Raw genomic sequence first — 14,607 nt, 5'->3', positions numbered from 1 at the left:
ACCTAATTTCTCGGAAATGCTACAGAAATATTTTAATTTTATTCTACCACCAAAGGTTTTACCCACAGCCCCAGACAAGCTGCAGCTTAATTCCACTCCAGAGGGAGAAGCCCGGCCCGCGGGCATCAACTCGGCATCAACTGTGTTATGCAAAAGAGGTAAACTGATACCAGTCATTTAAACAAGGTAGGACTCAGCTAGGATAGACTTTTATACATTCAGGACTCTTTTCATGATTTCTTGATTAAAATGTGTTGTTAAGACAATATTCACATAATCGATCTTAAAATCCTCTTTTTTAATTTTTCAACTGGTTGGTGGTTTTTTTTTTTTTCCCTTTAAAAAAATACAGAATTCTTCAGAACACTTGAATTTGATATTTTGGCATGTAATCTTTTCAGAAAGTAGAAACCCAAATATTGCTAAATCACTAAAAGAAACACTTTGAAAATAAAATGCATAGAGTGATTCAAGATATTTTTAAAAACACATAAAAATTACAGACAAAGTTTGAATATTTAACATACAAATACATCAGATAACGTCTTTATCACAAGTTTATGCCATGGTGCAGGGTTAGGTTACATAAGAGGGATTGTCTGGGATCTAAACACATGACATGGGGCAAAGCACAGCTTTGACTGAATAAAATATTTCCCATACATTTACCAGACTTCACCTTAAAAAAAAAAAAAAAAAAAAAAAAAAATCCTGCCACTACCGAAGAAAGGAGCAAACCTCCTATAAAAGATTCCAGCATCACCTTTCCGTCATGTTTCCATTAATGCATTGAGCTACTATACTGACTTCTTCTATCAATTACATTATTTAAAGAAAAAAATTAAATTGAAGCAATAATCAGTTTTCCTGATGTTTCAGCCAGAAAACTAACATAAATAAAGAAGGTAAAGAAGTTTCTTCTTTATATTTTGCACCCTGACAATCTGCATAAACTATCTCATTTTGTGAACACACATGTACTATTGTAAGAAATTGGAAGAACCACTTGCCTAGAAGGAAAGTTGATTTTGGTGACAGTTTTGCATGACTGAAGCTTCATAGTGCAGCTTTTTCAAAACATTTAATTATTGAAAGTACAAGTCTCTAAGTGCCAGACCATAGAACAGATAGTCACAAATATGCTTGCATTACACCAGGTACTAATCTTCCCCCAAAAGCAGAGTCTTGTGGCATTCTCTGAGCTGCACATGCCAGAAAATTGAAAAGCACAGAGCTGTTTTCAGACAATATTTGACAGAAGAGAAAAAAGAAAACAGTAAATGAAAACAAGCAAAAAAGTGACAACTTAAGACACAATAAGAACTAGACAATTTAGTCATGAAAGATGCAAAATCCTTGATCAAATTCAAGAACTGAACAATACATCACATCCAACCCGGCCCTCATTTAAGGAGTACAGGTGCTCCTTGTATGGAACTGTGTTGATACTGATCCCTGTTCTTTGCCCAAATCACAGTCATGGGTAATAATTTGTACAATCAAGCAGCTCAAAGCTGAAGGGGTAGAAAACTTCCTCTCTCTTGAATCTTGACAGAATACTTCTGAAGAAGAATTGACTAAATTATTTTCCAGAGAAAAAGAAAGGAGAAACGTATAGCCAATCTAAAACAGAGTCTAATTCACAGACAATAAAGAGGACTAAGGACCTCCTCACACAGGAAGGAAGCAGCACAATTTCAGTTCAAGAGAATGGGAGGAAACTATTCTGAACATTCCACATATTTGCTCCTTAATATTCACACCTCAATATCTATCTCCCCTTAGAAAATGACTCTTTTGAGAAGAAAGAGGGGTTACAGAATCAGCTCTCTGTGCTCATGCAGAGCAGGAAGAGTGATGTAGAACTCAAAATTCAGAAAGTTTTGGTGCAGGAGATGTGAAGGGGACCCTGCTAGGATATTTCACACCCTGTTTTATTCCAAGCCTTTAGAAGTGCACATGAAAATTTTTGTATTTTGAATTTACCAAGAAAAACACACCTTTCTACAGGTTTGCCTTTTAGAATTTGAGTGTCTTTCAGGCTGAAACACCTTCCTGAGCCATCCACCATTCTTTTTAAATCCTTTCAGATTCCACAAAATCATTTTGTGGGGGGAAAGAGAGCAGGGAGCTAGGGGGGGAAAGGGTGTAGACAATGAACTCTGCAGAAACCATCCACCTTTTGCTTCTGAGCCCATGCCAACCGCCTGGGATAACCCTTGACCGGAGACAGAGCCTTCTTGGCAGTCCCGCCTTCCACAACCCATCCAAGGCCAGCTGACGGAGCAAAAGGGCAGCGCATAAGCGTTCAAGCTAAGCAGCTCTCCTCTGAAAAAGCGACTCCACAACACGCAGTGACTTTTTTTTTTTCTTTCTTTCTTTTTAAGGATATCATCCCCGCGGATGAGCGGCTCTTTCCACGCGTAGTGCCAAGACCCATCCTTCCCTCCCTGGCCGCACACACGGCACTGGGCGTGTAGCCGGGGCTCTATGTAATCCCCGCCGGCACAGCCCGGCCCCGCCACTGCCGCTCCCGAGGCGCTGCCGACCCCGCGGGGATGCCGCCGGTCCCGGGGGCCGCGCAGCCGCCCGCGCCCGCCGCCGGCCCGCGGGCAGCACCGCCGCGGCGGAGCAGGAAGTGAAAGTACCGCGGCCGGCGGAGCCCCATGGGAAAGGCGAAGCCCGGCCGCCCCGCCGCCGCTTCGGACCGCGCCGCGGCCCCGCCGGGCGGGCGGGCGCCGGGGGGCTGCTGAGCCCGGCCCGGCCGCCGCGGCCCCTCTCGGCCCCCGCGCGGCGCTCCGCGGGCTGCGGGCGTCATGGCCGAGGCGGCGTCACCACCATGACCGCGGACCCGTCGGCGCAGCTCCCCGACAGCCTCCGCACGGACCATGTTCCATGGTAAGGAGCGCGCCCCGCACCGCGCCGCTCCGCGGAAGGCGCCCCGCCTCACCTGCCCCGGGCGGGCCGGGCTCCGCCGCGCTGCTCCGCGCCCGCGGCCGCGCTGCTCCTCACCCGCTCTGCTGTCTCCAGCCGTCGGCCCCGCCGTCCCGCCTGCTCTGCCGGCGCGGTGCTTCCCGGCGCCTTTTAAATTCTTGGTGACGGCCGGGGAAATTCCCAGTTTTGCTTTTCTTTTTTGTCTTTTTCCCGTAGAATGAAAGTAAAAGAGTCCGGTTCCCATCACGCCTGCTGCCGGGAAGGGCAGGTCGGGCAGGGCAGAGGCAGCGGGACAGCGTGGGGCGGGGGAGCTGTGGGAGGCATTGCTCCGCGCCGGTCCGCGCTGCTCCCACTGCCCGTGGCGCCTAGATTCCCGTGGGTACCTGCCTTCCCGTGAACACCTGCCTTCCCGTGGGCATCTGCCTCCCGTGGGCACCTGCCTCCCGTGGGCATCTGCCTCCCGTGGGCACCTGCCTCCCGTGAGCATCTGCCTTCCCGTAGGCATCTGCCTCCCATGGGCATCTGCCTCCCGTGGGTATCTGCTGCCCCGCAGGTAAACCCGGAGCAGGTGCGGCACGGCGCCGGAGGTGCCTCGCCCCCGGGCGGGAGTGCTCGCCCGCCCGCCCCTCCGCACGGGTCCGGCGGGACGGAGGGAAGAGAGTGGCAGTGACCCGTTCCCCGCTGGAATTGCGGGATGCGGAGAGGGGAAGGGGGCAAAGGAAGCGGCCCGCCGAGATTGGGGTGGGTCGTGCGGCACCCATCCCAATTTTGGTTGTGCTGCAAGGATCCCGCTGGGTGCCCCCGAGGACATGCTGTATGCACAGGAGAATTGTCTTAATGTTAAAAAGCCAAGAGGTTTGGGTTGGTGGGGTTTTTTTGGGGTTGGTTTTTTTGTGGGTTTTTTTGGGTTTTTTTTTTTTTTTTTTTTTTAGTATGTGGAAATACTGGAATACTAGATCTTCCTGACTTTTCTAGGAGAATCTTTGGGGCTTTCCGAATATGACTTAGGAGTTTCTGGGAGTTTACTGGAAAGATGGGTTATTACCAGAAATGCTCTTTCTTTTGAATTGCTGGCCATAGGGAGTGCCATAAACTCCAATTCTTTCAAAGTTACTTAACTTAAAGAAAATTCCTTTCAATTTTCAGTCTACATCTGCTAGAACTTTTTACGACACTTGTCTAATATTTTTTCCAGAGGACTAGTTTAGGAATATCTGAAAAAAATTTGATAACCTTCCTTCAGTGGCTCAAGGGACTCCATGAGTGTGTACCACATGACCTACTTTTATTCTGTAATTTCCTCATTTAAAAAAGACTGGCAATCTATACAATATCTTATCTCTTATCTCTACTTGTAGCTAGACAAGCCAAGTTTCAAGTGATGGAGTCAGATTGTTTTAATTTAGAGGATTGCTATTTTTCTCCCTTCAAGTATTTGTGAAGCAGCATATCCAAATTGTTGGTATTACTCTATTAGTGAACAAGCATTGCAGTTCATCTTTGGCACTGGAATCAAGAGCTGCAACGGGAGGTTGGAAAAATGTTGCCCTATAATTGCATTCTTGAAAGTTTTTTGCAAGTGTCTTTCAAAATACTAAATCTTTGTCCTTCAAACTGATAAATTATTCAACAGACATATAGTTAGCATAGAGATTTACAGAAATAAAGCTCTGTGGATGTCAGGTGTGTCCACTTGGAGCTTGAAAATCATAATAGAGTCACCTTACAGAGTTTTTAAATTTACTACATGTAGGATCCATTTAGATTCACTTAGCTCATCAGGCTAGATTTCTTGAGACATTAATAGACCTCAATTATCAGTATATGAAAAGGTCAGAAAATCTGGTTTTCAACCCATGAAATTTCCAATTAGAGTTTGTCAGGCAGCTTTCTCAATAATTCTGTGATTTAGCTTGTACAGGTAAAAATTTTCCAGTCCTGTTTCTAGGACAGAGGTGTACATAACCACATGTTCACATGCAATCTATCAGAAAGAGAAGGCTTCACTAGTCAGGAAAAGCATGCATTCTTCTTTGAGGATTCAGTCTGCTGTGTGTGGTGGGAGTTGGCTGGGATGGGCTGTAAGGGACTGTGCTTCTTTTAATGGCAGTGAGCATGTGGTGTGCCTTGGTTCTTGCATTGCAGAAGAAAGTGGGTCAAGTTATGGTCAAATTATGATCAAGTTTTATTGCAGTTTTCTTAGTTGTTCAAAATTCCTCTCTGAGGCTGTGATTTACTAGTGATGCCCAGGTCCAGAGGTGCCCATCTCTTGAGTGCTGGACTGGCTGTACCCAACAGCCCATCCTTGCCAGAGAGGAAGGGAAGTAGCAGCTGGGGCCAGGCATCCCCTCTTCCTTTCCTGGCTGCTATCCCACAGCTGCCGTGTTCTTATTCAGTGATGAAGGTGGGCAGAAACACTGCATACTACTCCAGGAACTTGCTGTGATCTTTGATAGTCCTCCATCATAAATTTATACCTTTGTTTTTGTGTTTTTTTTTTTTTTTTTGTTTGTTTGTTTGTTCGTTTTTCCAAAATCTTCAATTTAAGCATTGTCTTAGCCAGACTAGCAATAAGCCAGAGTCCAATTATTCCTAATCACATATTATCATGTATTTGGTCTCCTTCATTCCCAGTACCACATGAGTCACCTGCAGCCTCCTGTCAGTTTTTTCAGGCTCTTTTGATGTTTTGGTGTTTTCTCTCTGCTCATCCTCACAGAACTCATGTTTTCCTGGATGTCATGACAAAAGACCAGGGGTCAGAGCAAAGGAAGGCAGTCCACTAAAGGGACAAACAAAGTGATGGGCAGTGAAGTTTGCTTACAAAGATTGCAAATACCTTGCGGAGAAGGTTGTGTTGCATCTCATGTTATGGCCAGTGGCATGGATTTGTACATTTGGTCAGCCTGAAAATATGTTTAAACACACTTCTGTTATAGAGGTGTGTTCAGGGGGATTTGTAGAAGTTATCAAAGGAAAAATGGCAGTCGAGATGAGATTCAGCTGCAGGTTAAAACACTTGAATGTCTAAACATATATGATTAAAACACTCCTCTACATGTGTCCGATGTGGTTATAGTCCAGTAAAACTCAATGCTTGCAGTGAACCCTGAGGATGAATTCAGCCCAAGCACTCACCAAGTAGCTGGTCAGCTCAAGAGTTGTAGGCTCTTATCCACACTGGCTGAATCATCGTGGGGTATGAGGGAGTTTAGACACCTAAAGAGTGTCTTAATCTGGAGGTGAATCCTTCCCTCTAGCAAGGCACAAGTCATTTAGTTGTACGAAGATCCCTTTTAAACTATTTTAACAGATTACAGAATGTATCTGTTAATACAGCACACAATCTGTGACATTAACTAACATGTACCTAACTGTTCTTCTTGCAATCCAGCCTTTTTCAGATCTACCTTACCAGTTCTGCCACTGCTCCTTGTTCTGTCTCCAGTGAAAGCATCTAGTTGTGCAATGGGAAATAAACCAACTGAAATCCGTGTGAAGTATGAAAATATACTAAGTCACGACATCAATGAGCTGGTAGGTAGCAGCTCTTGGGCTTCCAAAACATGTTGATTATTTTTAGATGCTAACAATTAATAATAAAAGCTCTAATGTTAAAACATGATAAAAGACCTATTTAAAGTCACATATTACGCTGGAATGGTGGTTTTATTTGAGGAGGTGCAACAATTCACTCTCTTTAAAATTTCTGAAATCTGTGGATAGTGCCTATTTGCATGTACTGTGATACAGGTTTTTGTGCCTGTTGTTAGACACATGTACTATTTGGCCATACATCATATATTTGATTAGAAGGTACTTTTTTGTAAACTATTTCTACTTCTGTTTGTATGCTTTTATCAAGAGAAGAAAGCATTACACCTGTAATTTGTTCTACTAATTAGAGTTCTTGACTGAAGTTTTATGTTGTCCATTGAGTACAAATGCACAGAGACACAACATTCATATGACAGTAAAAGTTTGTATCTTAATAGGTTTCTTTGTACCTATTAATATATCTTATTTAGCCAAAATTATCTTTTCTAGATGGCAGCAGAGAAGAATTTAATATTCTCATGTGTAAATCTCCTCCATTATGGCTTTATCAGCCACATTTATTATAGATCTGCAAAGTAGTTTCTTAACAGTTTACCAATCCAAATTTACCTTTCAATTCTTCCTCATGAATTATTAGCAATTAAATTCATCTGTCAAGAACACTTCCATGGGGAAACACTTAAAGCAGTTGTATTAATAGAGGCATTCCCACAAAAAAATGTGATTTTCCTGACAGATTGTCACTAAATGAGAATTTACCATACTGTTGCAGTCTTAGATCAAGATCTATTTGCATGAAATACAAATAATATACAGCCTTTTTCCATGGGAAAAATCAGGAGTCATTGCATTTCTTCACGCTTATGGAACTATCACCATTCTTCCAGAGCATTATGGCAGTGGCCTCCAACCGAAGACACATCAACCCTCATCTGGAAACAAAATACCTTTATGGTCAGGGAATGATCTTTTAACATTTTGATCATGTTATGTTGGTTGAGATTATGAAGAGAGAAAGGTATTTCTCTGCAGAAAAATGACTTTATCCTGAATGAGGCATCAAATCTGAGGAGAATATTAATGGCCATATTAGAATAGATACGTATTCCATTTAGATTGCTGTCTTATTTCTGACAAAGACAAGTATTCCCTAGAGAAAAAAAAAAAACTCTCTTGGTGAGCAGTTAGAAGACAGCTGACCCATTAGAGAAAATGATACAAAGGAATAACACCCTCTGGGAGGCAGATCCTGCTGCCTTCTGGTGGTGGAGATGCATGAGTTGCCTCCCAGCCCCGCTCAGGATGCAGGGTCAGGGAGGCTGGGGGACTGTCCTGGCCTGGGTAGGGCAATGCATTGCCACTGTCCTGTTGTAGGATGGAGCTTGATGTAGTCAGTGCCCCATGGTGCCATCAAGGATTGGAATGGAGCAATGCCATTATTCCAGATACATTTTGAAAGTTTTTTTCTTTTTTAGTTACAATAAATATTATTGTGATATTTTAAGACATATAGGGGGTTTTATAGAAGACTGTATGAAAACTAAAAGAGTTATCAAAGTAAATACATAAAAAAACCTTCAGGAATTAATGTTTGTGAAAACTAATGGGAATATACTGAGCTCTGAAGCTTCTGCTTCCTAGAAGACATGCAAAAGCAACTACTGTACAAGCTTCTTCATTTTTTTCTGTCTTGTCTTTTCCTCATTTAAGAGAAATTTGTCTTCTATTTATAATCAGTGTACTGTCACAATAAGTTAACAGCAAATGTGTGTGCTGTGTGATAGCAACCACCCAGTAGGCACTTTCCTGCAACTGCAGAGCCAAAGTCAATAGCTTTCAGCTCCTCAGCCAGATGTTTGGAGCAGCTATGGGTTTGCTGCAGAGCAGGATAGTGAGTCATATACTAGGTCTCTGTAAGGTAAATAAATTTTCACTAATGCCATTTCTGAGGTCATGATTTCCCTTAGTTTGGTTTAGACACAGCCAATAAACTGCCTTCAGATGTGGTCACTGACCATTGTACTAAAGGTGATCTGAGGAAACTAGAGAGGATGGGAATATTTCATGGCAGTTTACAAATGAAGTGACAGATACATCATTTTTAGGGTGATTATATATATATATATATATATATATATATACACACACATAATTGTAAATTTTGGTGCTGTGTGACTGCAGCAATATCTGATGTGGTGCAAGAAAGGATGTGCATTTGCATTAGCTTCCTGATGTTGGTGGTTTGTGGTTTTTAATTTGGTTTTGTTGTTTTGTGTTTGTTTTTCCTTTGTCAGTGCATATTTGACAGACTAAACTCTTGGTTTTGAAAACACTTTCTGGATAAAGTTCTGTTTATCTTGGGTGAACTGAAATACGGGCAATTTCTGCAGAAAAACTTTAGGAATTAACTGTCTGATGTGCTCATACACATGGCTAAGTGCAGAGAGTTAAAACAATACTTTTGTGAGCTGACTTTTTTAAAGCCCTTTGGCTTAACTGGAATGTCTGGATACAGGCTGAAGAACACAGAGCTTCTGTTGATTTGGCTTCCATTGTCATCTTGATGACAAGTGTAAAAGTGGAAAAAAAAACTACAAGGGAGGATAAAGTATTGATAAATTATTATAATCATGCAAAAGACCATGTGATGTTGCTTAGGCCATCTTCTGTTATTACATATGCAAAGTGAGTGCTACCATCTGTCTAGAGCTGAGACATTTATTTATTGTGACAAACATTGACAAACATTGTATTCAATGTAGTTAATGCTACAATTCAAATGTAAGACTTCAACATTGCTTTATGTCTCAGAATTTCCAAACAACAAAGCAATTCGATAGAATACGAAGATTTAAATTGAACCAATTTGTGTCCATTTCTGGGCTCCCAAGTATGAGAGAAATATGGAGCTACTGAAAAGAGTCCAGCAAAGGGCCCCTAAGATGCTGAAGGGAATGGAGCATCTCTTTGATGAGGGAAGGCTGAGAGAGCTGGGGCTGTTCAGCCTGGAGAAGAGAAGGCTCAGAGGGATTTCATCAATGTGTAGAAATACCTCAAGTGAGCGGGCAAAGAGTGCAGAGCCAGGCTCTTATCAACAGTGCCCAGTGATGGGACCAGGGGCAGTGGGCACACACCAGCACACAGGAGGTTCCTTCTGAACACCAGGAAAGAGCTTTTTACTGTGAGGGTGACTGAGCACTGACACAGTACTGCCATGTCTAAATATATATGATATTTTACAGGTAAATATGTCTGCAGAGAATCGTGACAGGTGCTGCAAAAATAATAAAAAAGAAAATATCAAAGTGTTTTTCTGCAATGATACTGAGGTAAAATTTAACTTTTCAGAATGTAGAGAATGCAAAGCCAAATGAGTTCTCTGTACAGTCCAGGAAAAAATAGCATGATAGGGTAGTATTTTGTTTTAAAAGTAAAATCACAGTATTTAGGGTGGTTTGTTTTTTGAATCGGGAATTATATGATGTGTTGAGTAAATTGATATTTTAAACATTTAAATATTAAGCAATTCCATGTCCACAAAATGTGGGGTTTATTTCCCTACTATGAAGCTTCTTTATTTTTCATTTTTAAAACAAAACAGAAACTTTTATTTTTGCCAATGGAAGTAAACATTACAATTTTCCAATCTCTTTTTTTTAATTTTAATATATAAAGTTGTATTAGCTAAGCTTTTTACTTCAGACCTGGAAGCTTTAAAATAGTAGTTTGGGCAGATCTCAAATGCCAGAAAGTACAATTGTTAGCTGTTGCTACAGATTTTATCATGACTTGATAAAAGGACTGGCAGCATAAATCATTAAATCATTTGTTTTCCTAACTGCATCAATTTATTTGATTACAGCTGTCATTTCTCCCTAACATCCTTATGCTACTATTATTACTACTAAAAATGGTTGCTTTTAATATCTAAAAAAGATGGCAAGTCAGATTAGTTATGTGTTTTATTGAAAAAGATTTGCACTATGAAAGCAAGAGAAACCAATAGTAATTAAAGGAGGGTTTGTAGTTTTTAAAATATAAACCAACATTACAAATAATTAATGGTGCACAAACTTTTCAGGATATTTTTCCTTGCTCTCTTGACAGGAAATAGAATCACTACAGAGCATGGCGTGCAACATGCTCAGATTCTTTAATAAGCAGAGAATCAGCAAAGCCTTTAGACAGAAAGCAGCATTCGTCTCATGTGGGACATTACAAGTTCTACAGTGTAAATGTGAAAGACCTAAGAAAGAAAAGGTGAGTTGTACTCAACTTTAGTGTGTAATAGTTTAAATATTTGCCTTATTTTCTAGAGCTCTTCAACACAGATTATCACATCTGCCTCTAAAAGATACAAATATCTTGCACATGACATATGTTCTATGCCAGAGGAAGTTTCCTCTGTATAGCATTTGTCTTGTAATAGACATTAAGCCCAGTTCAAAGACTAAGAAAATCATCTGGAAGTCTATGGTGAAGATACCTGCTCTGATTCAGTAGTGAATTGAATTTCACTTAATTCTCCAGTGAGAAACAAGGACCAGACTTGTGCAAAGAAGGCATTTAAACTTCTCTGGAGTATAGTCAGAGTCGTAACTCTCACTAACCCTAAGAGTAATGTTTAATTTGGTTTGTCTCCACAATTAGGGTGAGATTCTCTCTGGTGTTTATTTTAACCACAATCTCTCAAATTCAACAAGAACAATTAGGTATGATAATATTTGTTTTTCTAGTATTTGGCAGAATCTTCTTTTTGAGGTGCCACTTAAATGTAGCACAGTGATCTACTGACTACTGTAGCAAAGGAAGAGTGTTCTTTTAAGTGTGGCTCAGTGTTATCTATTGAACACAAAAATATTAACCAACGTCAAAAAGTCTCCACATAGGCACCAAAAATAAAATGCTTAAAGAGATGGACTGAAGGCTTCATTATCTCTTTATTTTTCTCCTTGAAGTGGAGAGACTTACAGTCTGGGACGAGATCTTTAAAGTAAGTTAGTGTCTATATTTTGCTTTGCCACCTCTGGTGAATCCAACATTTGCCTTACTTTAAAGGTATCCCAGTGAAGACACAAGTCAGTGTCACCCTTGCAACTCCTGCCTAACCTTATGGATTCCTGCTTTTATTTAAAGCCCAATTAAATTAATTTAGCAAAAAATTATGAGCAGTCATTGAAAATGAACAAGAACCACAGGAGTTTTGTCTGGCTGAGATCTTGAACACTAGGGCACAGCACCAGCCCCTGGAACTGGTCTGTCTTGTTCCACTAGTCTTAACACATATGGTCAAAGTTTGGCTCACAAATTAATTGGCTTTATTTTCTCAGTCCTTCAGACAATGGATGATAAATTTTAATCTGTGATGGAGAAAGTACATGTTCTTAGTTGGACACACTGGTTTCAGGTGTCCTTATTTGCTCTGAGTTTAAGCCACATTCTCACAGTCCCATGGGCAGGGTCTCTCCAGGATTCAGATGTAAGGCAATTGGTTTGCTTTGAAAGGTGGCTATAGAAAGAAGGAATAGAATAAACAGTTTTCAGATAACAATACAATCTGTTCTGTTTCAGGTTTGCTCACATGTATTTAGAATAGAAGATACAGAGACAAGTGAACAGTCCAAAAAGAAATGTAGCCAAGAAGTTTGTGAACTGAAAGAAAATATATCTAGCCTTCGATCCTGCTGGAATAAATTTGAAAAATTAATTTCCAGGTGATTCCAGGTGAATCCTGCTCTTTTCTTTCAAAGTGGCATTACTTGGTATCTTTGCATTTTACATGCATTCTTCAAGTAACCTTGCTTGCTTATATGAACACTTTATGCCAGAATTCTGATGGAAGGCTACTGTACCTTGTTCCTGGAGATGACAGAAACATAAATGGCTGAACCAAGCTGCTGAAGTCCAAGAAGTGGAACTAGAAGACCAGCATGTGAAACAAAGAACTCTGCAAACATCTGTGTCCAACCTTTGTGCTCTGGAAACTACTCTGAATTTTATGATTTTTCAAGTAACTTTATAATACTATTATATGAAAGCAGCCACTTGCATGTCTACTGGAATTTCTAAAAAACATCTTGGAATCTGCAGGTGAAGAAAAAGAGTATGAAAAAGTAGCTGGTTTCTTTATGTCTATGCAAACCATACCAAGGACTAAAAGTAACAATTTACCAAAGCAGCAGCTTATCTTGGATATGTTCTCCTGACACAGAAGTGTTTTTGGTGTAGGTCTGATGGGTCTGCTAACTGATTTGGGTTTGGAAAAACAAGGAAAAACTTAGCTTTTTGAAAAACTTAGGAAGGGTACTGATTTTTGAGAGATGCAGCATGCTTCTGCTGGCTGAAGCACAGGCAAGACTGAATCCTGTGGAAGAAGAAAAAGGTGCCTGAATGTAAGTTGTTCAGTTGACTGGAAACTGTCAGATGCCCTGGATTCCCATAGGAAACAGCACTACACTCATTCATTTGATCAACCCAGAGTTAGCTGCAGGAGGAGCTAGAATTCCTTAGCTTCAGATTTCTCATATGCAATTTTTTATGTAACATGTTTTAAGATGTTAGGCAAACATGACTTAAAATATGTGAATATTGTCAGAGAATAATATATTGGCATTTCACTAATAAAGTGCTCATATTTTATTTTGAATAAATAGAAGTATTTTTATAGTTATTACTCTTTTGCAGTTTCTTACTTTGATATAACTCTTTTGGTAATAAAATATTTGACTTCTATGAAATTGGGTTGTTCACTTTTTGACTACTATGACTCCTTTTTTAGGTTTTTTTCCAGAGATAATCAGTCATTCAAAGCCCAGCTGGGGAATTCCTGTCTTAAAATACCCATTTCTTAGCTGCTTGTAACCTGCCCAATTTAGATAAGCATTTCCATACCAGCCATCTGCCTTGGACTAAAATACTTCAGGAAAGCTTTAGTTAAGTCAGCCAGTTGTTTCCTGGTTCAAAGTAAACTAACAAATTGTTTTATCTGTGTGAATTTTTCTGTAAAACTAGTCTGTAAAAATCTTGGTATTCAAAACAAACACCTGAAAAAGCAGTAGGATGTGCTTCAAAGCGCTGTTTGCTCAGTTGATTGTAAACAGCACTAATTTTATGTATTTGACTGGAATAAGATTGCTGTACTGATTCAAAGAGGGAAGAGGTTAAGAGCAAAGCATGTCATGCTTTCCTGAAATACACACTCTCCAATCCCCTGCGCATTTATGGCGACGATGAGGCAGGAGTGGTAACTTTGTAAACTGTGACTGAGACTTTCACATATTCTCTTTAGCTCTTCATGTAGAAGATCACAGCTTTAACTCTAAAAACTTCAAAAAACTGAAACCAACCCCAACCCATAAATCCTTCATGGAACAGGGAAAGGAAACATTTCCCAGTATCATACTGCAGATGATGAGAATGTAACCACAATTGTAAGGACTTCACTGGAAATCCTTTCTTCTGAAAGATGACCCAGGAGACTGCAAATTCAGTTGGTCTCCGAGATTGAAAAACAGTTGTTTTGACATTGTTTGGAAATTCAAGAACAGTTAAAAGCCAACACTTATTTCCTAATAACCACTTGGCAAACAAAGGGCAGTGTGAATTAAAGCAAAACTACACAGATATTGAAAGGTCAGTTAGTTTAAGTTACTTAAGCAACAGTCCACAACTTAAGTCCTGAAAGAAATAAAGCAATTCCAGGACTACCCTGGGTGAAAGACCAAGGGTAGATCCAGAGCAGAAATTTAAATAAAGTGATTATGAAATTGTGGATTTCTTCTGATTACTTCTTTTAATAAATAACCTGCCTATCTGATTCTTGTTGCCAAATTTCCTGACTCACTGCTTACATGCAAGCACTAACTGCTAAATGCAGTGACTTGTGCTCTTTGGTTTGTTTCTTCCATTTGAGAACTTCCTCAGGTTTCCTGAACTTACAAATGTGGCTCTCAAGTGCTTTTCAGGAATTGGCAAAGGGATGAAAACTGCCATGGTATTATCACCATCATGCCTACCTCCCTGTCACTTTCACTTTTGCATTTATTTATCTGGCCACAGAAAAGAAATACTATGAGTAGGTCAAAACCATGATTTAGAAGTACATGGAATTTATGG

General features: G+C 40.4%; 1 protein-coding gene across 1 annotated transcript; it reads left to right on the top strand.

Moving 5' to 3' along the window:
* Positions 1-2,301: 2,301 nt before the first annotated feature.
* Positions 2,302-13,229, top strand: IL7 (interleukin 7). Its single transcript, XM_072924301.1, has 6 exons — positions 2,302-2,898; positions 6,329-6,471; positions 9,735-9,821; positions 10,600-10,772; positions 11,229-11,253; positions 11,998-13,229. Exons 1-6 carry the CDS (start codon positions 2,889-2,891, stop codon positions 12,208-12,210), a joined length of 651 nt encoding a protein of 216 aa, XP_072780402.1. The 5' UTR covers positions 2,302-2,888; the 3' UTR covers positions 12,211-13,229.
* The last annotated feature ends 1,378 nt before the right edge of the window (positions 13,230-14,607 follow it).

This window comes from Taeniopygia guttata, chromosome 2 (genome assembly GCF_048771995.1).
Source record: "Taeniopygia guttata chromosome 2, bTaeGut7.mat, whole genome shotgun sequence".
NCBI classification, from domain to species: domain Eukaryota; kingdom Metazoa; phylum Chordata; class Aves; order Passeriformes; family Estrildidae; genus Taeniopygia; species Taeniopygia guttata.
This window is presented reverse-complemented; position numbering and strand designations above follow the sequence as displayed.